The 24,786-nt window shown below is 36.3% G+C and overlaps 1 protein-coding gene across 4 annotated transcripts in view; it reads right to left on the reverse strand.

Annotated features, from left to right (window-relative positions):
* Positions 1-24,786, reverse strand: part of pamr1b (peptidase domain containing associated with muscle regeneration 1b) — a 100,254-nt gene that overhangs the window by 17,351 nt on the left and 58,117 nt on the right. For 3 of the 4 annotated variants that reach the window (XR_009269268.1, XM_058766482.1, XM_058766483.1), the window contains exons 5-9: positions 14,368-14,585; positions 3,157-3,264; positions 2,230-2,400; positions 1,906-2,094; positions 56-892 (exon numbers count right to left, since the gene is read on the reverse strand). Coding sequence is in view for 3 of the 4 variants with exons in the window: in XM_058766482.1 (XP_058622465.1) it covers positions 56-892; positions 1,906-2,094; positions 2,230-2,400; positions 3,157-3,264; positions 14,368-14,585 (1,523 nt within the window). In the remaining variant the exon portion in view is untranslated. Of the gene's footprint in view, positions 1-55; positions 893-1,905; positions 2,095-2,229; positions 2,401-3,156; positions 3,265-14,367; positions 14,586-24,179; positions 24,376-24,786 lie in introns of those variants that run through there. The other variant, XM_058766484.1, reaches the window with a different exon arrangement.

Raw genomic sequence — 24,786 nt, forward strand, 5'->3', positions numbered from 1 at the left:
AACATTTAATTGCATAATTCTGTGGTGTTTATAGAGCATCGTAGAGATGATTCACCTTCCATGTCTGTGTTTTGTTGAGATTCTTTTTTTGTCTCTTGTTGTAAATCCTGTTCTGTTGTCTTTTCATTCACTGCATCCACTTTGACCTTTTCCATAGGTTTAACCATCATTGTCATTTTGTCAATTGTTTTGCTCATTGTTGGTATGACTGTTGTGCTATTATTTCCAGTAGTAGTTGTTGGGAGTTGTTCAGTTTCTTCAAGCAGTGTCTCCGAATTTTCTATGTCATTCCTATTGAAAAATTGAGTGTTATTCCCTTTGTGTATGGTATCTATTTCATAAAGAATGTTGTCTTTCTCATTTTCAGTCAGGCTTAATATTGTATATTGAGGTCCATCAGTTCTTTTTTGTCCTTTGTCCATTCCACCATCCTTGGTTTTGTCAGCCTTCGTTGTCTGATTATTGGCCATCCTATTGTCTATCAAAACAAAATCTATATATTCCATGCCCAAATCTTTTGTTGGGCTTCCAACTTTCTTTCCGATATCTAAATGTGCATCTTTGTCAAAGGGTTTAAGAGTGTCCTTATCCTCTTCAGTTTCCTTCTTTCTGATTGTGTTAATGCTGCTATCAGCATCTTTGTTTTCAACTTTAGGTTTTTCTTTTACAAAATTGCTGCCAAAATCTATGCCCATGTCTTCACCAAACTTTCCATCTCGTCCCACATTATCCTTTCCAGGGGTAGGTTTTTGTGGTTTTATATCTTTGACTGTTTTTGACTCGTTTTCTTTTTCTTGTGAAGTTTTGTTCTTGGCATGGCCCGCTTGGTCTTGTCCGGAAGGTTTGTGTTTGCCTTTTTGTTCATTATCTGCTGCAGGAATTATGTCCAGCTCTGTAAATAGAAGAAATTCAAAGGTTTAATTAAAGCACTTCTCTACCACACAAAAACTGAAGTACAAATGGAAAAGAAAATGACCACCATACTACCTACCATACTGATTACTACAATAATGATTTAATGTAAAATACATAGAAGACTTGAGATGCTTAATATTATAAGCAGTGACCATGGAGACAATCTAGCTATCCACAGAAGTGTCCAATGCTCAGGACCAAGAGCTACAAATGGTGCTTTTCCACTGCATGGTACGGCACGGTTCAGTTCGGCTCACTTTTGGGGGGTTTTCCACTGGGTACAGTACCTGGTACTTTTTTTAGTACCACCTCGGCCGAGGTTCCAAGCGAACTGTACCGTTACCAAAACGTGACGTGTAAACTCTGCTGATCACTGATTGGCTGGAGAAAATTGCCACTGCCTGCATCATTGAACTTGCGGCACGAGACACAACAGACCCGCTAGATGAACCTTAAAGCTCTTAAAAAAGTTAATTTATTTAATCTTTTTAACTTATTTTGTTAAAGCTTTGTTTTGGATTATTTACTTGTTACATACATCTAGAAATGGTGCTTTACATGTAATGTCACCTCTTTGTACGTAATGTTGATATTTTCTGTACTTTTTTATCTTTGGTACCTTGACATTAATAAAAAAACAAGGATAGAACGCGACTGTTTTGAATGAGCGCACCTTTCTTTTAACAACCAAAAAATGTCTGTTTCGTTGTCTGTTGAGGAAGTAGAGACGTTCCTCTCGTTGATAGCCAAGGAGCGGATCCAGCAAGAGTTTGATGGACGGACGCGGAATTAATACGTTTTTCAGGAGTCACGGCAGTAGAGGTGGCACAACTGTAACTGTGACACGTGAATAATCCCGCCCACTCTAAAGCGGTACTAAACTGCAGTGGAAACGCGAACTGAGCCGAACTGAGCCGTGCCATGCCGTTCTGAGCCATACCACGCAGTGGAAAAGCGCCATAAGTCATTGTATGGAATGCAGTTCGATACCTTTGACACAGGTTGGTGCTGTCCCACTCCAAGTGTTATTGCCCAGACAGGTTCTCTGAGGGGTTCCATTCAGTTTGTATAGCTTATAGCAGAAATACTGTATAGCAATAAGTACATCATTTGGTCCATAAACAAGGAAGTGATCACCATGCTCTGGCTTTGGAGGAATCCCGCAGTTTTGGTCAGGCACTGATGAAAAGATAAAGTCACGCTTCAACTATGATCAAATTAATTTTAACCCAAGTACAATGACTCAATTTTAAAAAGTAGTTTTTCTGCCTTGCTTGTAGATCTATATCTTATAATGAGTTTTTAGTTGCTTACCACACTGTGGACTTGGTGTACTCCATGACCCATCCAATAAACAGGTGGCCATCCTGAAACCCTTTAATGTGTATCCAGGGTCACACTGGAAGACAGCATGTCCTCCAACCCTTACATCCAGATGCTCTATAGTCCCGTGGGCTGGAACCAAAGGCCTTCTGCACTCAAGCACTGGGAGATCATATATACATACACAGGGCTCGGCATTAAAACTTGTCCACTTTTCCATTTCCAAAAAAATAAATTTTTTTGCAAGTGCATGACTGATTTACATGTCCAAATCACAAGCACAAAACAAGCCCTGCATACAACTGTTACATGCTATGGTATAAAAAGTGTCATGGAACACATTCTGTTATTTATTTATTTAGCACCACAGTGTGGCAGTATGATGTAAGATCAAAAACGACATTGATAACTCTAAACTGATTTCTTAGTGGTTGGTTCAGGTCATGTGACTCTTAGGTTAGAGGTTAACCAGTAAATGACTACAGTGTTCTAGATTCTCTCCATGCAGTTAGCTGGAAATTGCTCCTCTGCCTGTTTTCCTCACATGTTGTGCCTTGGAGAGCCTTTGCTTTTTTACAAAAAAAGAGAAAAGAAGTGGAAAAGAGCATAACAGTAAAAGCCCACAAATTTCCTCCTGTGTTCGACCCTTTTCTGAATCCTGTTAGCTTACTGTCAAGTTTGCATAGATCGAACACACATCAGGGGCAGAATAAAAAGTGCAGCCTTATAAAATACACGGCATGAATTTGCCTGGTAAGGGTAGTAGTATAACCAAAAGTTAACACATTTTAAACAAAACAACAGCAGCAGCAGGAACAACAAATTAGCTGCAGTTTGAGTCTAGACTTAACCTCTGGTCATGTCTGCATATGGATATAATTAAATTGTTAATTTATCTCTTTAAAAGACTGTTCTCACCATGTTCACATCTCTTTCCAGTATATCCAGCCAGGCAGGCGCAGTGGAAGGAGTGAGAGGAGTCTACGATGCAGGTGCCATCATGCAGACATGGAGAGGATATGCATTCTATACAAATACATACACTTAAATGTCAGTCATTCAGTTCCAACAATAATACATTATGCATTATATACACATGCCTAAACACACATAGCAATATATAAACTATAGATTGTATGTTAAATTTACAAGATAGCAAGAAAATACAAGATAACAAGATTTGTTTTCTTGAGAGGCAAAATTGAATATAGTACATGCATTAGGGACTTCAAGAGGATATTGTCAAGGTTATCTTTTTGGACTTTTTATCATTTGTTTGTTAATAAAACCTGCAAATAAATTCATATTTCTGACTCCTACTTGCAACCAGTTGCAAATATATCTTGAATTACAGGAATTTTATACAATTGCACTTTTTTCCCTCATTTTAACCCTGTGACATGCAAAGATCACAGGCGGCCACAGATTATTGTTGTACAAAATTTACAGCATGTTGAAACATAATACTTATGCCCGTTTCACACCGCAAGCGTGAGCAGCGCATATTTTTTCCGGCGTGCATGTTAACAAATGAGTGCATTCACACCGGGAGCAGAAGCAGGAGCAGGAGCAGCGTGTGAGCACCAAATAGGAGCGTCGAGTGAGCAGCAGTGCCGCGATTATTTTGGCACCGAGTCCATTTTTGCTGCGCCGCTTACGCTGAATTAAAGTCACAGTGCATTGTTCTTGATCAAAATTGACCCGATTAACATTAAAAACAACAAATTTCACCATAATATCATGTAAGTGATGTGTTTTGTGTTTCACAATCACCATATAAAAAAATAAAATGCACGAAAACACGTCACTTCCCAGATGTTTTCCCCAAACTTCAAAGGTCTGTTAAATCAATAAAACTACAGGCATTTATTAGTTTTAATATTACTTTTTCAATTCAATTATTCAAACCAATTCCACTTTATTGTTGGAATTCTTTCCAAAATTTGTCTTGGATCTTGCAGTGTGTCTCACATCAACTCACATCGATAATTACTAAACAAACAATACAATAGACTCACCTAGTACAAAAAACAACAGTATATACTGTGCATAAACACATGGCTACAGTGCATTAGAATAGTGAGTCCTTTCTATTTTCCAGAGCCCAGAGGACTATTTGAACCCCCAATTCTGATTTATTAATTTTACAGACTGATACACAAAAGATTTACTCAACAAAGCCAATTCAATCTAGCATATGCAACTCTAAGCCCTCTGTAAGATGGCAAAAATGAATATTCCTCATACAAAATGTGAGAAGGGTCAGCCAATTTGTCCTGACAGGGTCGGCAATTTTTTCGTTTTTCGTATTTCGTATCTTGAAAACTTGGCTCAAGTTTATCGTGTAAACTACCTACATATAGGGTAGAGTGGGGGAAAATGCCCCCCTTAAGGATAGTGCAATTTTTTTTTCTGTGAAACAAAAGTTAAATGTGATCAGAATAGTTATTGTTTTAGTGACAATGACATAAATTATAAACCAAGTATGAAAAATGTCCAGAGTTTTCATTTTATTAGATTTTTAACAAAAATTTAATTTGTGCCAAAACGCCCCCATGGGTGGGGTAAAATGCCCCCAGTCTGACAAAGCAATTTGCTTTAAACTTTTACAGCAAAATCAGAGTACAGGCAGCTTTATATATAATCACTATGAATAACAAAATTATAATAGCCTATTTGAAAAAAAAAATTGTTAGCTGATGCTAACTGGCTAGCTAATTAGCTACCTGATGCTAACTTGAGGTAATTTTTTAAATATAAAGTCCAAATATTTTTAGTCAACCAACTAGTTAGAATACATTTGATGGAAAAACAAAGGATTTGATGTTCAGAACAGAATAACTACAATAACTTGGGGGCGTTTTTCCCCACTGACTATGTTTGAGAGAAAAATTATGTCATTCTGAAAATATAATTATATTTTTTATTAAATAACACTTACTCCCTATCTACAAGTCAACTCAAGTCAAGTCATCTTTATTTATATAGCGCTTTTAACAATACAGATTGTGTCAAAGCACTTAACAGTATCAAATTGGAGGATAGAGTGTCAGTAATGTATAATGATAAGATTAAACACTCAATTTTCAGTTAAAGGCATTTCATTATTGAATTCAGAGATGTCATTGTCTAGCTCAGTTTAGTTTAAATAGTATCTGTGCAATCAAATCGGCGATAATCGCTAGAAATTAAGTGTCCCCAACTGAGCAAGCCAGAGGCGACAGCAGCAAGGAACCAAAACTCCCTCCGAGACAGAATGGAGAAAAAAACCTTGGGAGAAACCAGACTCAGTCGGGGGTCAGTTCTCCTCTGACCAGACGAAACCCGCAGTTCACTTCCAACCGCAGACATGTCAGACTGTGTAAAGGGCTTATCTGATTCCCGTGGTCTTGTCCCGATGGAGCGTTTTAATTTATAATTTAGTGTATTTGTTATATTTGTGTTTTATTCATTATTTGAAGTTTTTCATTTATATGATTTATTCATTTGCTATAATTGTAATGTATAGTTTAAAGCATTCATTGTTTCTTGGTGTATTTTTATAATCAGGGTTCCCACTCTTTCATGAACACCAGATTCAAGGACTTTCAAGGACTTTTTTAAGCACCATTTATTTTATATCAAGCACCTATCAAATTCACACGCCAGCATATGTAGTGTCATGAAAGACCTTACAGTACTAAACATTTTACTTACACTCAACATTTACATTAAAAATTTCAGAGTAATAATGTTTTGAATGTGTAGGTTTCCTAAATTTAGACCGTTTTGAGCAGTCGTGTTCAAAGGAATTTAACAAAATCCATTGAAGTTAATACTGGTAATATTCAAATACAATTTTTTAAATATTTATAAAATATACATCAAACTGGTTTTTGCTGTAGTTCTTGTACTAGATTTAAATTTGAAAGAATTTTGCAATTTTTAAATTAAATGTTAAATGTTGTAATAACACTGTAAAACCTGTTAATAATAATAATAATAATAATAATAATTTGTTACATTTATATAGCGCTTTTCTGGGTACTCAAAACGCTTTACATAGAGGGGGGATCTCCTCATCCACCACCAATAGAGACGTTACTCATTAATAAATAACTCAAGTCAAAATTATTTTGTAAATCCCATTGTTTCATCTTTGACCTAAAGGAATGCAGGTGCTCAAACATGCAACTGCTCAAAATTTCAATATTTTTTTAAAATATGCCATGAACATTTTAAACCTTGTGCATGTGCAAATCTGCAAAAAAAATATAAAGAAAAGAAATAAAAAAAATAGGACTTTCTATTTGCTTTTAAACTGTACTAAGCTGTTTTTCTTATTTTTCAAGTTCTCCATTTTCTCCTTAGCTCCATGTCGCAGTAAGTTTTGGGAGTTCATTTTTAGTCCATCTCCTGTCCTGAAAAGTCTGTCTTGCAGAGATTGAATAAAAATGAGCTCCTAGAACTTACTGCTATTCTGGAAGATAAATTCTTCAAACAGTGGCACACGAGGATGTGGTGCTGCTCCTTAAAGAGTCTCTCTCAACTTATCCGTCTATAAAAATTAGTCTTCATGTATTTCACAACACTTCAGCATGTTATTCTTATTAAGTGAGGGTCATTTTTTAGGATTTTTTACCCAAGCAAAGTCTCTGAGAACCTGACGCCTTGTAATTCTGGAGACTCCAGGAAGGTTGCAGTTCTGAAAATGGTGGCGCTGGAGAATAAAGGTTTGATGGTTTACACCTAATTCTTCACATTAATTCTTAATTATTTTGCAGTTACCTTGTGTTTTTTTCTTCTCCACCTGTTTTTGTCTGACCCCGCTGACCCAGTGAGCATTTCGCTGAACAATGGTCATGTCTTAACTTTACAATTTCTGTATTGCATTGGTTTTGAATATTTCTCATTGGGGATTTAATCATTTTTTACTTTTCAGTTAAATCTCTTTTTTGGCTCATTTTATCTGTAAAAGAAAACGTGCCTATAATTCTGCACATATGAATATAAGGAGTTTTTCACTTCCAGCCTTCATGGACAATTACATATCACTTATAAATGATTAAATACAAAATTAATAGTAGTTATTAAGATCGATGTGGTTTGGAATTGGTAAAATGTTCTTGGAAAAAAATATGATCAGAATATCAACGTGCCTAATAATTATTCACGCACTGCAAAGATGTGCTCACTTTACACAGAGTGCGCGTGATCGCGAAATCGAAAGTGAAAGTGAACTGCGAGCGCTCATTCAAATGTGATTTCAATATCCCACATATTAATAGCGCGAAAATGATATACAATATAGAATGTTTGCGGGAGCGGGACACACACGTTGCAGGAGCTGGCGGTAATGGTCAGAAACTCAGCGGGAGCCACTTAAGAAAACTAGGCTGCACATCAACACACGCTAAGTTTTTTTTTTTTGGCTCTACCCCATCTTTGACAGCACATATAGGACAATTTTTGAAATAGCGCCATAAACTAAATTTATTTCAAATTTAATTCAAGCACTTTCAAGGACCCATTTTTGTTTTCAAGTACTTTCAAGAAGCGTGGGAACCCTGTATAATATATATTTGTACAGGCCCTACTGTTCTCATATTATATATAACTGTAATGTTCTACAAAACAAGCTTTAAAACACTTTTTTTCTTACTGCTGAAAATTAGATCATTTACTGTGAAATCTGTTTTCTCTCCGGTACATCTATAGATGTACATCTCCGGTACAGCGCACTATAGATCCCCTGAGGAACAATTCCATTCATTCTCTACTGTAGGAGAGAAAGAATTGTATGAACTTGTTAAATCATCTAAACCAACAACATGTATGTTAGACCCGATTCCATCTAAACTACTAAAAGAGCTGCTTCCAGAAGTCATAGATCCTCTTTTGGCTATTATTAATTCATCATTGTCATTAGGATATGTCCCCAAAACCTTCAAATTGGCTGTTATTAAGCCTCTCATTAAAAACACAACTTGACCCCAAAGATCTAGTTAATTACAGACCGATCTCAAATCTCCCTTTTCTGTCAAAGATACTAGAAAAGGTAGTATCCTCACAATTATATTCCTTCCTAGAGAAAAATGATATCTGTGAGGAATTCCAGTCAGGATTTAGAGCGTATCATAGTACTGAGACTGCTCTCATTAGAGTTACAAATGACCTGCTTCTATCATCTGATCGTGGTTGTATCTCTTTATTAGTTCTACTGGATCTCAGCGCTGCGTTCGACACTATCGACCACAACATTCTTTTGAATAGACTAGAAAACTTTGTTGGCATTAGTGGAAGTGCCTTAGCATGGTTCAAATCGTACTTATCTGACCGCCATCAGTTCGTAGCAGTGAATGAAGAGATATCATTTCGATCACAAGTGCAGTATGGAGTACCTCAAGGCTCAGTACTAGGGCCATTACTTTTCACGCTTTACATGTTACCCTTGGGAGATATTATCAGGAGACATGGTGTTAGCTTTCACTGTTATGCTGATGATACTCAGCTCTATATTTCTTCGCCCGGTGAAACACACCAAATTGAGAAACTAACGGAATGCATAGTCGATATAAAAACTGGATGACGGTAATTTTTACTGCTAAATTCTGAAAAACAGAGGTGTTAATTACGGACCTAAAACCCCACATGTAACCTAGAACATTATCTAACACTTGACGGCTGCTCTGTCAATTCTTCTTCATCAGTCAGGAACCTAGGTGTGCTGTTCGATAGCAATCTGTCATTTGAAAGCCATGTTTCTAGCATCTGTAAAACTGCATTTTTCATCTCAAAAACATATCTAAATTAGACCAATGCTCTCAACGTCAAATGCAGAAATGTTAATTCATGCGTTTATGACCTCAAGGTTAGACTATTGTAATGCTTTATTGGGTGGTTGTTCTGCACGCTTGATCAACAAACTACAGTTAGTCCAAAATGCAGCAGCTAGAGTTCTTACTAGAACCAGGAAATATGACCATATTAGCCCGGTTCTGTCAACACTGCACTGGCTCCCTATCAAGCATCGGATAGATTTTAAAATCTTGTTAATTACTTATAAAGCCCTGAATGGTTTAGCTCCTCAGTACTTGAGCGAGCTCTTATCACATTATAGTCCTCCACGTACACTGCGTTCTCAAAACTCTGGCTGTTTGATAATACCTAGAATATCAAAATCGACTGCGGGCGGCAGATCCTATTCCTATTTAGCACCCAAACTCTGGAACAATCTACCTAACACTGTTCGGAAGGCAGACACACTCTGTCAGTTTAAATCTAGATTAAAGACCCATCTCTTTAGCCTGGCTTACACATAACACACTAATACGCTTCTATTATTCAAATCCATTAAAGGATTGTTAGGCTGCATTAATTAGATCAACCGGAACCGGGAACACTCCCCATAACACACAATGTACTCGTTACATCGTAAGTAGAGTGGCATCTACGCTAATATTTGTCTGTTTCTTTCTTATTCTGTTTCTCAGTCCGTATCCGATCAGATGGTGGATCAGCACCAAGAGATGATGTCTACAGTCCTGATCGTCAGCAGAGACCAAGACACCCAGATGAGCCCCAGAGACATATCCCCAGTGAAAACCTCGATTGAATACAATAAAACTAAAAAATATAACAAAATAACTAAAATATAATAAAATACCTAACTACATAATACTACTATTGTTAGAAATTGCAACAAAATTAAAATAGAAATAGAAACTTTTGAAACTTCTGGTCAGAGGAGAACTGACCCCCGACTGAGTCTGGTTTCTCCCAAGGTTTTCTCCATTCTGTCTCGGAGGGAGTTTTGGTTCCTTGCCGCTGTCGCCTCTGGCTTGCTCAGTTGGGGACACTTAATTTCTAGCGATTATCGCCGATTTGATTGCACAGATACTATTTAAACTAAACTGAGCTAGACAATGACATCTCTGAATTCAATAATGAAATGCCTTTAACTGAAAATTGAGTGTTTAATCTTATCATTATACATTACTGACACTCTATCCTCCAATTTGATAATGTTAAGTGCTTTGACACAATCTGTATTGTTAAAAGCGCTATATAAATAAAGGTGACTTGACTTGACTTGACATCACCAGTGTAAGCTTCACGGTGAAAACTTCTACATTACTCTTCTCAACATAGTGGCGCGCGCTGCTCCTGCTCTGGCTGCTCTGTAAATTCTTCGTCATCAGTTAGTAACGTGTACTTTTTGATAGCAATCTTTCCTTCAAAAAACATGTTTCTAGCATTTGTAAAACAACATTTTTTAATGCAGAAACATTAATTCATGCGTTCATGACCTCGAGGCTAGATTATTGTAATGCTTTATTGGGTGGTTGCTCTGCGCGTTAATAAACAAACTCCAGCTGGTTCAAAATGCAGCAGCTATAGAGTCCTTACTAGAACCAGGAAGTATGACCATATTAGCCCAGTTCTGTCAACACTGCACTGGCTCCCTATTAAACATTGTATACATTTTAAGATCTTGCTAATTACCTATCAGGCCCTGAATGGTTTAGCTCCTCAGTACTTGAGCGAGCTCTTATCACACTATAGTCCTTTACGTCCGCTGCGATCTCAAAACTCTGGCCATTTGATAATAACTAGAATATCAAAATCGACTGCGGGCGGGAGATCGTTTTCCTATTTAGCGCCCAAACTCCGGAACAATCTACCTAACCCTGTTCGGGAGGCAGACACACTCTGTCAGTTTAAATCTAGATTAAAGACCCATCTCTTTAGCCTGGCTTACACATAACACAGTAGTTGTAATGCAACAACTATGGAGTCAATTTAATGCCGCATATATATGCAAAAGAAAATAAAGTTTTGCAAAAGAAAATGAAGTATTGCAAAAAGAAAATAAGTTTTGCAAATAAAAATAAAGAATTGCAAAATAGATAAATAAAACAGAGCAAAAGCAATGATTTTGCAATACATATTTTCCATGGCCATATCTACTAATTTATTTGCAATGCAGCTTTTATTTTGCGTTTCAGTCAAGTTTGAGCTTGCGATACCGTTTTCCCTTTGCGCTTCACGTTTCTGTGCATCTCACTTTGTGGCGCTGTTTTGACATGGGGGTGGAGTCAGGGGACGGGGGCGTGTCCAACAGGCCTGGGCATGCCTCCCTGGAAGTGACGTCATCGGCCCGAGACGCAGATCACAGCTGATCCAGGCACCGTCACTGAGCAGAGGCATGCGGGCGGATCGTTTCCTTTTATTCACTAGCTTTAAAACATGCATGCTTTCGTTTTATTAACAAATGTATATGTGTATTAGCAGCGTTTGCTCAAGTTAAAGAAGTTGTTAATATAAACATCTGCTGTTTATTGCTCTCAATGTGTGCACACTTTTATAGCATTAAAATGTGTATTGTTTCATCTGGTTAACTAAATGTGCATTAATAGTGCTCGTTTAAAATCTCTTAACCTGTGCACAGCGCTCTTTGTTTACATTAGTTCAGAGTTACTGCTAGTTTTAATGTAAAAGAATGCAATTAACTTCACAAACTATACATCATTAAAAGGTCTAAGACTCAAGCTTCATATCCATCTCGACTTTGTTTTCATTTACATAACTCCTGGCATAAATTAAGAAATGACTGTCACTGGAAGTTTAAAAAAATGAAGCTTGAGTCTTTTGGTTTAAATTTCGTGGCCACGAGATGTTAATGGGTAAACAAACAAGCGTGACCATAGCAACCTGGGATTATCAGAGATGTATTTATTAATATTTTATTTTTAATTAAGAAATTATAAAAAAAAATACATTATTAAATTATTATATTACCACCACCACGGGTAATTTTACCCATGGCTGTTTTTCAAATAGGCTACATAATATATTTTCAATTAAAAATATCCAAGTCTTACAGTCATTGACTTTTACTAAAATTGTGTTATTTACAATCCCTGTTTATTGTTAAAAAATTGTTTAGATAAAACCAGAACAAAAATGGGGCATTTATACCTATAAGCGCCATCAGGACAAATTTACGCATAATTCCTGTCATCACGTTCAAATGAAGATGTTTTAGATGTTTATTCCTCTACTCAGAAATGTTCAAACTTTGGATTAAATATTAATTTGTGTTTGCAATTTTGTATCGTTTGTGGTTCGCTACTGTGTTGCTTATTTATTCCTGAAAAAAAAATCTGAATTATGATGTAATGAATAAAACAATTTTATGATTACCCCAAGTTTATTGGTGTTGTTCTCTTATTCAAATGATAAATTATATAACTAAACAAATTAATTAATTAGGTGAAACTGTGCACTTGAATTTGTCATTGTACATCTTTTGCAATGTGGTGAATTAGTATTGCTTATAATAGTCTATTTAGGGTGTTTTAGTCATTTAAATAACATGGGTTATCTTGAAACATTTTATTAGCTATAATATTACAACACCCAAATATGTATTTATTTCCTCGTAATTCGTTGTCATTGCAGACTGGTTTATATTCATCATTAAGAAAAGTGATTAGTGTAACCTGCTTAAAAATAGCTGTGAACTTAAAACAACAGGACAAAAACATAGCTGATGACTAAAAATAATAATTTTATGACTCTAGACATTGTGAAGACAGTGGCATAATACAGTGACATACTACGTTTTAGCCATATCAAAACAGTAGTCATGGCATGGGTGAATTGACCGCTGGTGCTTTTAGGTATACAGCGACCTCTGGTGGTTGAAGTGTTAACCATAGGCTACGTGCTGGACTGTATCGCGATGTAGACAACATTCGAATTAAGTTTATTATGAATAAATGTTACATAAAGTATAATAAAATAGGCCGACAAGAAAACATTTTTATCAATCCCACAAGTCTTGTAAGTCCATGTATTTTATTAGTATTAGTAATATTTTTATATTCGTTGTTATGTATTTGATTTATTTAACGTTCAGGGCTGTATAATAATAATAATAATAGCCTGATATACACATATATTACATAAAAAGACACGATCAGCGGACTGTGGGATGGATAAATATATTTGATCAGTCTCTGATAATCCCAGGTTGCTATGGTCACGGGTTTGTTTATGCATGATTAAACTCATGGCCACGACATACAGTATTATCATGTTCCCACGACTTAATATCTCGTGGCCACGACAAAACTAAACCAAAAATACTTTTTAATCTTTTTTTAAACTTCCAGTGCCAGTCATTTCTTAATTTATGCCAGGAGTTATGTAAATGAAAACGAAGTCGAGATGGATATGAAGCTTGAGTCTTAGACCTTTTAATGATGTATAGTTTGTGAAGTTAATTGCATTCTTTTACATTAAAACTAGCAGTAACTCTGAACTACTGTAAACAAAGAGCGCTGTGCACAGGTTAAGAGATTTTAAACAAGCACTATTAATGCACATTTAGTTAACCAGATGAAACAATACACATTTTAATGCTATAAAAGTGTGCACACATTGAGAGAAATAAACAGCAGATGTTCATATTAACAACTTCTTTAACTTGAGCAAACGCTGCTAATACACATATACATTTGTTAATAAAACGAAAGCATGCATGTTTTAAAGCTAGTGAATAAAAGGAAGCGATCCGCCCGCATGCCTCTGCTCAGTGACGGTGCCTGGATCAGCTGTGATCTGCGTCTCGGGCCGATGGCGTCACTTCCAGGAGGCATGCCCAGGCCTGTTAGACACGCCTCCGTCCCTGACTCCACCCCATGTCAAAACAACGCCACAAAGTGAGATGCACAGAAACGTGAAGCGCAAAGGGAAAACGGTATCGCAAGCTCAAACTTGACTGAAACGCAAAATAAAAGCTGCATTGCAAATAAATTAGTAGATATGGCCATGGAAAATATGTATTGCAAAATCATTGCTTTTGCTCTGTTTTATTTATCTATTTTGCAATTCTTTATTTTTATTTGCAAAACTTATTTTCTTTTTGCAATAATTCATTTTCTTTTGCAATTCTTTATTTTTCTTTGCAAAACTTATTTTCTTTTGCAAAACTTTATTTTCTTTTGCATATATATGCGGCATTAAATTGACTCCATAAACAACATATGCTTTGCACTGAGATGAAAGAGATGAGATAACTCGATCCATGCCCTGACCTGAAAAACTGTATTCATAAAGAGCAAACTGATAATACTGTCTTACCTGAGCTCTCCTGAAAGATGGCAAAAAACCCATCAAAGTTCTTGTAACCATCTGAGATGAAAAGAATATGCAAGGAATTGCCAGTGCTTTTGATTGGAGGTGGTCGCTCATTTCCACAATAACGTCCAATCACACGTGAGTTCAAGCTCTCTCCATCTCTCACTTCAACATAGTCATACTGACAGCTGTGGTCAAATTCCAAACTGAGCATCATGAACCTGAAATAAAGAAAATGACAAGTTCAGGTGATTAGGATACGATTCAGGTGTCAGGATATGCAGTGATTGTGTGATGATATACAGTCTTAGTAAAGTAATGAAGATTAGAGAAGTCTCCACAACTAAGCTCTCGTGATGACCTGCACACTGTAAAAAGTTGCGCTGTAAAATGATGGTAATCTACTGGCAGCTGTGGTTGCCAGCATTGTACTGTTAATTTACAACTCCCTACCGTTAATTTACAGCTCTTCATTTTTACAGTATGTTACCGTTATTATACCATGTGGTAACTCATTTCATTTTGGAAACCAATTGCTTCAAACCATTTGAGTTTTAAAAAATAAAATAAAAATAGTGTTAGTACAGTGAACTTATTTCATTTGAGTCCACTAAGAAGAAATGTTTTTTAATATAAAACCGCAAACACTTAAAGTGTAATAATAAAGCAACCAAAACATGACTTTTACTCAAATCTTTGTAGATTGTCATAAGTTAGCAATAGTACACATTTATGTACTAAAATGCTTAGTAAAGAGATCTTAACTGCATCAGCAAATCCACGGTTACTGTCTTTAAATAAAGCAGCAGAACATCAGTGTTTGTGGCTCATCATTGACTGAAGCACAGGCTCTACTCTCCAGCACAATGGTGACCCACACAACTACATTAAACTAACAGATCTCTCTTGAGCAAAAACACATTAATACAGTTCAGATTAATATTTACTCTCCTTATCAGTTAATGACTTTGCATAACTTTTTTTCTATAAACATTCACTGATATTTTAGTGAAATTAACTTGTTTTGTTTGGTAAATCTGACTGTTACGTTTTACAGTATATTGCTGTTTTTTCCTTGAATTAACGGTAATCTACTGGCAGCTCTGGTTGCCAGCATGTTACTGTTTTTCTACAGTTTGTTGCCGTAAATTAATTACAATATACTACTGTTAAATTATGTTTCATGCTGTTTTTTCTTCAGTTACATCTTTAACACTTTACACCCCACAGCAAAATCCTCAGTTTTAAATCAACACTTATGTGTCCACACTACAGAGTGTTAGAGTAACACTGAAGCAGTGAAGTTAAGTTACTGAGATAATCATGTGATTAATTAAGTGATGATTGCACATTAGTGATGAACACCTGCTGTTAACAAGCAGAATCACTGAATGAAAGAGAAACACAAGAACTACAACTGACTTCAGCCACAGCCTTAGATGAAATCAACTGAAATAAAAGAAGAAGGCCATATGTGGATCAAGTCATTCATTTACAAAAACGTATTTGCAGAAATGGAGCAACACAGTGTGGAAACACTGATTGTGTGTATGTTTAATTCAACATCTTCACTGTTTCCCGTAGCATACATGTAAGCAGCATGAATTTCTATTCTTCTGTGTTGACCTGATCGTCACTCTTTTGTGTATTAAACACAATCTACTACATATAGATAACTTTAAAAAACTCATAAATCCAAGGCACTCGAATAGTGTGAAAAAATTAAAAAGCCTTATAAGAATTTTTTTCACACTTTTTACCTTTTACACCCCAGCAGCACTTTTTTTGCATAACTTTGAATATATATAGATAACTTCATTTTAATGAAAAAGAAAAAAAGAAAAAAATATGATCATAATCTATGACAAAAATACTATTATAAACTAGGTTAGTGGATAATTTATCAGCAAAAGAAAAATCATGGGTGCACAATAATTTTATAAAACCTAGTGAAACATTTTTATTTACAAATAAAATTGAATAAGTGTAGGACTAAATCTGGTAAAATGGTACACATTGCTCTTTGTATTGTTGTAAAATACATTCATGAAAAAACAAGCAAATATATTTATATACTATAAAATTAAAATACATTTCTTTTAAATCTATAGCACAGTAATAAAGGCAGTAACATATGATAGATAGGACAGAACAAGAAAGACTATTAATAATCTTTCATTGCGCAAAAGAATTATAATACGAAAGGCTCCAAAACAGAGCGGCACAAAGCGCTTATGCACATCCCGAGCGCAGAATGATGCGCTTGAAGCAGCACGGAGTCAAAGCGCGCAGGCTGCGCAGCCCTCCGAGTCTGCACAGAAAAGTTCAAAGTACAAAGGGAAAAGATATTGATGCGTAGTGTATTAAATCTGTGCGTTAGTTTATTGATCCTTTTCTTTTAACAGTTTTAGACCTCAGTTACTGTGCGCTCTCGGAGAGCGTGTGACTGTAGTAACCGAACACGCAGTTTGACGCTGAATGGAGGATGACAGACAGAAGCAGCGGAGAGAAGAGTTTACCTGAACTTGAATTTAACGAATTAAATATTCATCTGTACCTCAGATTAAACTATGCAACAGCTTTAGAACACTTGAAATATTGTGCACGGAAACGTTATGGTGCTTTATAATGTTTTTGTGCCTTTCGTGGGGCTCAACAATAACACAGAATAGTATACGCACAATATCGGATTTGGATCGGTCTCGTCTGACCGATACTCGATCCGCAGAAAATGACCATATCGGAGCCGATACCGATCCTGAGTATCGGATCGATGCATCCCTACTTAAAATATTGATTAAATGCCTTTGCTATGGTCACACAGGTTAGTTTACGCATTAAACTCGTGGCCACAAGAGAAATATGTCGTTCCCTCAACATAAGAAGTCGTGGCCATGAGAAATGATTATCGTTCCCTCAACATAGCATCTCGAGGCCATGACATAAGGATGTTGTTACCTTGACAAAATTATCTCATGGCCACGACATAATATCAAGTTCCCATGAGTTAATATGACATTCCCACAAATTAATATCTTGTGGCCACAGCATAATATCACGTTCCCACAAGTTATTATGTATATACAAAACTAAGTGAACCAAACCTCCAAGTCACCGTACTTATTAGCCGATTCTGATGGTGTTCTTATAATAGTATGCAGTATCTCATTCCCTATCAGGAAACCAGGGGTATATACATAACCTAGATGCTCCCTTTCATAAGAACTGTATGACGACGTAATGAGAATGATATACCACCATACAAACAGTAGCTGCCAACTTAATCAACCCATGTGAAAAGCATACAGTGCAAGCCCAACAATAATGATAACATAAATATAGAATAAATCAACTAATATCAAACAGAAATAAGTGTTGCTGGAGTGAAACTCTTATTAAAAAAAACAAAAAAAAAACTAGTTTAGTTTAAGAACTACTGCTTTAGGTACTTAAAAGACATTCACTAGACCAGTTACAGAGGTTGTTCTTCTTTTACCTCAAATGGATTGAAAGTTTTATGCTAAGTTGTAGCAAATATGGAGAGTGGTGAGTGATCTGCCCTTTGGGCCCTTATTCTTGTTTGTGTAATCAGGACCTCTAGTGATTGTGGTTTGTAACCAGGAAGTAGATTTAGGAGCTGAACTTATTTAGGGGGACTTATTTAGTAACTTCTTTAGAAGTGGAACTTGTATTTTTGTATCCATTATTTATTCTAGTCTGCCTATTTCCAGAAGAAGAAAGAAAAAACAAAAAACTGAACTATGATGTAATGAATAAAACAATTTTTATAATTACCCCATTTAATGGTGTTGTTGTCTTATTCATATTATAAATGATATAACTAAACAAATTAATAATCTATTATTCTCGTTGTCATTGCTGGCTGGTTTATATTTACCGTTAAGAAAACTGATTAGTGTAGCCTGCTTATAAAAGCAGTGAACAAAAACATAGTTAATGACTAAAAATAATAATTTTATGACTCTAGATATTACTTTGTGAAGACAGTGGCATAATACCATGACATAATACCTTTTTTTAGCCATATCAAAACAGTAGCCATGTGTATGGGTAAATTTTAACCGCTGGTGGTTTTAGGTGTACAGTGACCTCTAGCGGTTTAAGTGTTAATGGGCTAAAATATATTTATTTTAATAATAAGTGTCAGGGGCGTTTAGAAAACATTATTTTAGAAAACAAAAATAACTTTATTCAACAATTCGTTAACTCCGCGTCACCCTGGCACCATTTTGGAGAGTATCACCAGTGGTGGACGAAGTACACAAATCAAGTACTTGAGTAAAAGTACAGATACGTATAATAAAATATTACTACAGTAAAAGTAAAAGTGCTGCTTTTTCAATTTTACTCGAGTGAAAGTACAAAAGTACTCGATTTTTTATGTACTTAAGTAAAAAAGTACCGATAGATAGATTTATTTTGCAATTTTATATAGGCTACTTAATTTAATTTTAGATTAGCACATATTTTTATAATCCTACTGCTCAAAATACCTGGGGTTTTCCCAAAATAACCACTACATGGAGTCAAGATATATTTTTGTTGTCGATATGGACTACGTTGACAAGAGTGATGTAATGTTCACTATGAAGCTTACACTGTGTTGTACCTGAGAGAAAACATCTCATTTTCACCAGTAAGAAGTAAAGCTTGTTGTTTTGCAGAATGTCACAGTTATATATAACATGAGAGTAAGGCCTGAATTTAGGAAGAACATTTTAAGGAAAATATAATTATATTTTCATAATGATTTTTTTCTTCTCAAACCTTGTCTGTGGTGTTAAAACACTCCTGGCCAAATGCCCCCAGAGGGCATCACTTGATAATTACTGTAGTTACCATGTTCTGAACATCACATCCTTTAGTCGTCCCTCAGATGTAATGTATCTAGGTGGTTGAATAAAAATATTTGGACTTTATATCTAAAAATTACCTCAACTTAGCACCAGCAAGCTTGTTAGCTAGACAGTTAGCATCATCTAACAACATTTACTTATTTTCAGTATGGTTATGAATAAACATTCATATCTGTCTACTCGGCTAGTTGATCCAAACAATATAACAATTTATACTGTTGAAAAACAATATAAAAACAGACGTCACATAGGGCTAATAGCATTTTAATAAAATTGCTAACGTTACAGCAGCCGGGAATTTGAATGCATTAGTTATTTTATTTAATCTGTGTTACTTTAATGTTTAATTTTGTTACCTAAAACATAGAGACACTGATGTTGATGCGTGTGCATTCAAGCATTTCAGTGGGCTTAAATAGATCACCCTTTACAGTTTTGACCTAAATATGATTTTCAGTTACAGTAATTAATCCTAAAATTTGACATTAGTAACTTACTTTTCGCAGCATCACTGCATGTACTGTTTTCGGTTCTTACTTGTGAATTCAGTTCACTGGAGACTCGCTCTAAATGGATCATTTGAATCAGTGAGTTGTCAACTCTAGAACAGCTGCAATCAGATCTTTCCAATTCGAGAATTAATCGTTTGGTGCGATTTGAGAAACCAATTTAACAGGTTCATTGAAAAGAGTCAGTTTGTTCATGAATCAGACACTGCTTCTGCGTCTCGGAGCACGTGATATATTATAAGGAGTAACAATATGGTTTATGAAATGTAGTGAAGTAAAAAGTACGATCTTATGCAGCATAAGTTATGCTTTGGAATGTAGTGAAGCAAAAATAAAAGTTACTCAAAATAAAACTACTCCAATAAGGTACAGATACTTGAAAAATTACTTAAGTACAGTAACAAAGTAAAACTACTTCATTACTGTCCACCACTGAGTATCGATATGTATGCAGGCGCTTTGATATGAATGAACAACGTAAGCACGTGGTGCAGCTGACACAGCATACGTTGTTTACGTTCAGATCAAAGCACGTGCATATGTTGTGATACTCTCCAAAATGGTGCCAGGGTGACGTGGAGGAGAAAAATTCTTGAACAAAGTCATTATTTTTGTTTTCTTTGCGCACAAAAAGTATTCTCGAAGCTTCGAAAAATTACGGTTGAATCCCTGATGTCACATGGATTATTTTAACGATGTGTATTGACCAAACTCACACACCAAGGACTGCTATCAGAATGAATTTATTCTGTCCTTTAACACAGTCCTGAACTTGGCTGACGCATTATACTGCCATCTAGTGGACATTTTAACATGGAACACATATCAATACATCTTCCCTTCTTTTTTTTCAGTAACTTTTTTTATAACTTCATACACAAACAATATTTGATCCTCCTTTGAAAGTAATTCAAATACCTCTTTATATTCCACCATTTACAATTCTCATTTGTCTCCACATAAATTTGACACTTAAACAAATAATTATCCCCTTAATCTCTGTTTACCATGTTCTGTTATTATCTGTTATCTCAACACATCTTGACTCTTATATCTCTCTGAGGCACTTTCAGCAGGTGTCTTCTGTTCCGCCTCATTATCTTTCCATGTTCTGTCAACACTTCGTATGACCTGGGTATAGTCTCTTTTACCACTTTGGCCAGCGGTCCCCACTGTCCATCACATCTCACCCGTACTACTTCTTCCTGAGCTAGTGGACTCAGTGGTTTGGCTGTTCTGTTGTAATGCTTCATCTGCCTCTCATTCACAGAATTCAATGTACTCTGTACCTTGTGATGCTTTGCTGATGTAAGCTTTGTCCGCAGTTTCCTATTCATGAGCATTTCCACCGGTGAAAGGCCATTCTCCAATGGTGATGCTCTGTAGTTAAGAACAGCCAGGTCTTAACCTGTCTCAGCGGCTTTTTTCAGTAGGCGTTTCATGATCTACGCTCCTTTCTCCGCAAAGCCGTTGGATTGTGGGTAAAGGGGACTTGATGTTATATGTTCAAAGCCAACATTTCTCACAAAGTCCTTAAAGCTCTGACTTTTGAATTGTGGTCCATTGTTGCTTATTACAGTTATTGGAATACCATAACGTGCAAATATGGCTTTTGTTTGCACAATCACTTGCTCTACTTGTGTTTGACAGCCTGACAAATTCTGGGTAATTAGAATGGTAGTCCATGAGCAACAAGTAGTCTTTGTCTTTCAGTTGAAATAAGTCCATTCCAACCTTTCTCCATGGTTCCACTGGTTTGTCGTGTGATTTCATGGGCTCTTTTGGTTGCTGATATCTGTGCTGTTGGCATACTTCACATTGCTGCACTAATGTCACTATGTCTCTATGCATGCCCGGCCAATACAGTACCTCTCGTGCCCGCCTCTTACATTTCTCCATTCCCAAGTGTCCCTCATGCACAAGTTTTAACATCTGTTTTCTCATGGAGATATGCACGACAATTTTTGTTCCTTTTAGCAGAACTCCATCTAGCACTGACAGTTTATCTTTAAAGTGTTGGTATGGGTTATCCAACATTCCTTCCCCAGGCATGTGAATTATTTCTATCACTCTCCTCAAATGTTCATCTGTCATTGTTACATTGGCTATATCAGCCCACTTTGCAGTTGACACTGGCATCTGTGCTTTGATAGAGTCCATGTGAATCTGCACACGTTCTTCTGTAGTGCTTGTGTTATTACACAAGTTAGCCTTGCTCAGGATGTCTGCCACTAATAAGTGCTTGCCTGGTTTAAATTCAAATGCCAAAGCTTATCTTGGTCGTAGAATTTTAGAACAGGTTCTTGTCAACTGCCCTTCAACCACAACCACTCTTCTACATGCTCCCTTTTCCACTGCCACTCTGTGTTTGATTCCAACAGGCTTCTTGACCTTGTATTTGCAGACAGATTTGGAACAAATTTTCCCAGGTAGTTTACTAACCCTAAGGCTCTCTGCAGGTCTTTCTTGTATCTTGGTTCTGGCATTTCTTCATTGCCTGGATTTTTTCTCTGTCCGGCTGTACCCCTTCTTAATACAGTCTCTCTCCCAGGTATGTAATTTCTCTTACACCGAACTGACACTTGTTTTTATTCAGTTTTAACCCTGTTTCTTGTGCTTGATTTAGGACCCTGCAAAGTCTTGCATCGTGCTCTTACTTAGTCTGCACTACCAGAACATCAATGAAAACCCCTACTCCTTCGATTCCATCAAAAAGCTGCTGCACGGTTTTGTGAAATACTTCTGGGGCTGAGCTGATGCCAAATGGTAACCTTAGGAAACAATGCATTCCAAATGGCGTGTTAAAGGTGCATAGCTTTGCACTTTCCTCATCTAGCACTATCTGATAAAACCCAGATGAGGCATCCAGTTTAGAAAAGTAACATGCTCCACTCATTGAACTAGTTTTATCTGATTTTGTTGGAAGTCTATAGTGCTCTCGTTGGATTGTTTTGTTTAAGTCCTTTGGATCTATACATAATCTTAGATCTCCATCAGGTTTCTCCACTATTACGAGGGAGTTCACCCATTCCGTGGGTTCTTCTATTTTCCTGATGATTCCTTCTTTTATCAGAGTGTTAAGTTTCTCTTTCAGTCCTTCTTTTAAAGCAACTGGTTCTGCATTTTCCCTCAACTTTATCTTGTGTTCTCCTGTTAACAGTCCTGTTATTGCCCTTTCTAAAGTGAGGTCAGTCTCTTTTAACAATTGCATCCTCACTCTTTTATCTTGTACTCCAATTACTATGTGATCTCGAATCATGGAGTCACAAAGCGTTCCAAAATTACACGCCTGGCTTTTCAATCTTAAATCCGTAACATACTGTTCGATGGATTCTGACTCTTTCTGCAGTCTATTTCTGAAGACATACCTTTCGTTGGTCTCATTTTTCCTCGGTGTGCAGTATAGCTCCAATTTCTCAATCACAGCCTCATACTCAGGGCGTCATACTCTCATCATTATTTTTTTCCTTTTTATTCGAAAAAATCCCACATGTGTTAACTAAATCTTGAAATATGCCGATTCCCAAATATGTGTAAATAGATGCATTTTCCACCTTCATAGATTATGTTGATCTATAATGGGCGATGGTCTAAGTAGCCTAATAATGTTGTCTATTAACTATGTGTAAAAACCTGTGTGTTTACTTAAGTAACAGGATATGTCATGGCATGCCATAAAATATTTTTAGTACAACTGACTTTGTATTTAATGTGAATTTAATAAAAACATTGTAAGTTAGGCTAAAATCATGACCCTTTCATTGTACAGAAAGAGAGCAAAGAACATTTACATTATCAAAAAAAAAAAAAAATTGACTTAAGTCTAGAGTTCAAGCACTCTCAAAAACTCCCATTAAAATCACAGAAGCTGTTTACACTGTGAAATGAGGATCTTACTTACAAATTCGTACACACATCTGCACTTTGTTGTTTCTAACGAGAGAATTCGCCAGAAAGAGGTATTCAGTGAGCGAGCGAGTGAAGAAAACCTGCATTTAGCGATGACTCATCTGAACGCCTCTGATTGGTCACTGCATTCATAAGCTCAATGGAATTGTGTGTGATTGGTTATAATGCAGCGCTGTACAAATGTGTCTGTATCTGGCTCAGCTCCAGCCAGCGAAGCAGATTTTAATTTAGCAGCTGATGATATGATCGACGTACTGAACGATCTATTCACGCCGGTGTGATCGTATCAAATATTAAAAATATGAATCGGCTATTTGTCTTTTGAAAGCTGCATTCAAAATCCTCTTGGCTCAAAAATCTGCCCCCTCACTTTGAATGGGCATGACGCCTCTGCTCATACTTATCTTTTTCTTCTTTCGTGAAGACAAATGTATTATACACATCCAGTCAGTGCACTGCGTCCTGCCACTGCTATTTTCAAAACTTTGTTTGAAAGCTTTCCATTTCTCATTGACATTACCTGTGAACTTCAATTCATGGTGAACGGATGGAATTCATCATCTTTTATCATTTCTCCTGGTACCATGTATTGACGAGGCTCACACACCGAGTACTGCTATCAGAATGAATTTATTCTGTCCTATAACACAGTCCTGAACTTGGCTTACTGCCGCATTATACTGCCATCTAGTGGCCATTTTAACATGGAACACATATCAATACAGATGTCCTTATTATGTTTCTGTGCCTTGATCGTGGTAGGATCCTTGCTGTGTACAGGAGGGTCAGAGAGCTCTCGGAATTCATCAAAAATATCTTAATTTGTGTTTCCGAAGATGAACAAAAGTCTTATGGGTTTGCAACAACATAAGGATGAGTAATTAATGACAGAATTTTCATTGTTGGGTGAACTATCCCTTTAAGCATTGCTCTTGGTTATTATGTGTGGAGGTTTTTGGTTTAGTAATTAAAACCAATTTTTTTCTCTTTCTTAATTTAGTAGTAGGAAGTTACTAGTAATCCAATATTTTTATACCAAATATGCATTCATTTAGTTTTGTGAATTGGTAAGTTTCGTCAGGCCTCGTCCGGAAGAACTATAGAGCAGAGTATTGTCTGCGTGATAG

The sequence above is a fragment of the Onychostoma macrolepis genome, chromosome 25 (assembly GCF_012432095.1).
Source record: "Onychostoma macrolepis isolate SWU-2019 chromosome 25, ASM1243209v1, whole genome shotgun sequence".
NCBI classification, from domain to species: Eukaryota; Metazoa; Chordata; class Actinopteri; order Cypriniformes; family Cyprinidae; genus Onychostoma; species Onychostoma macrolepis.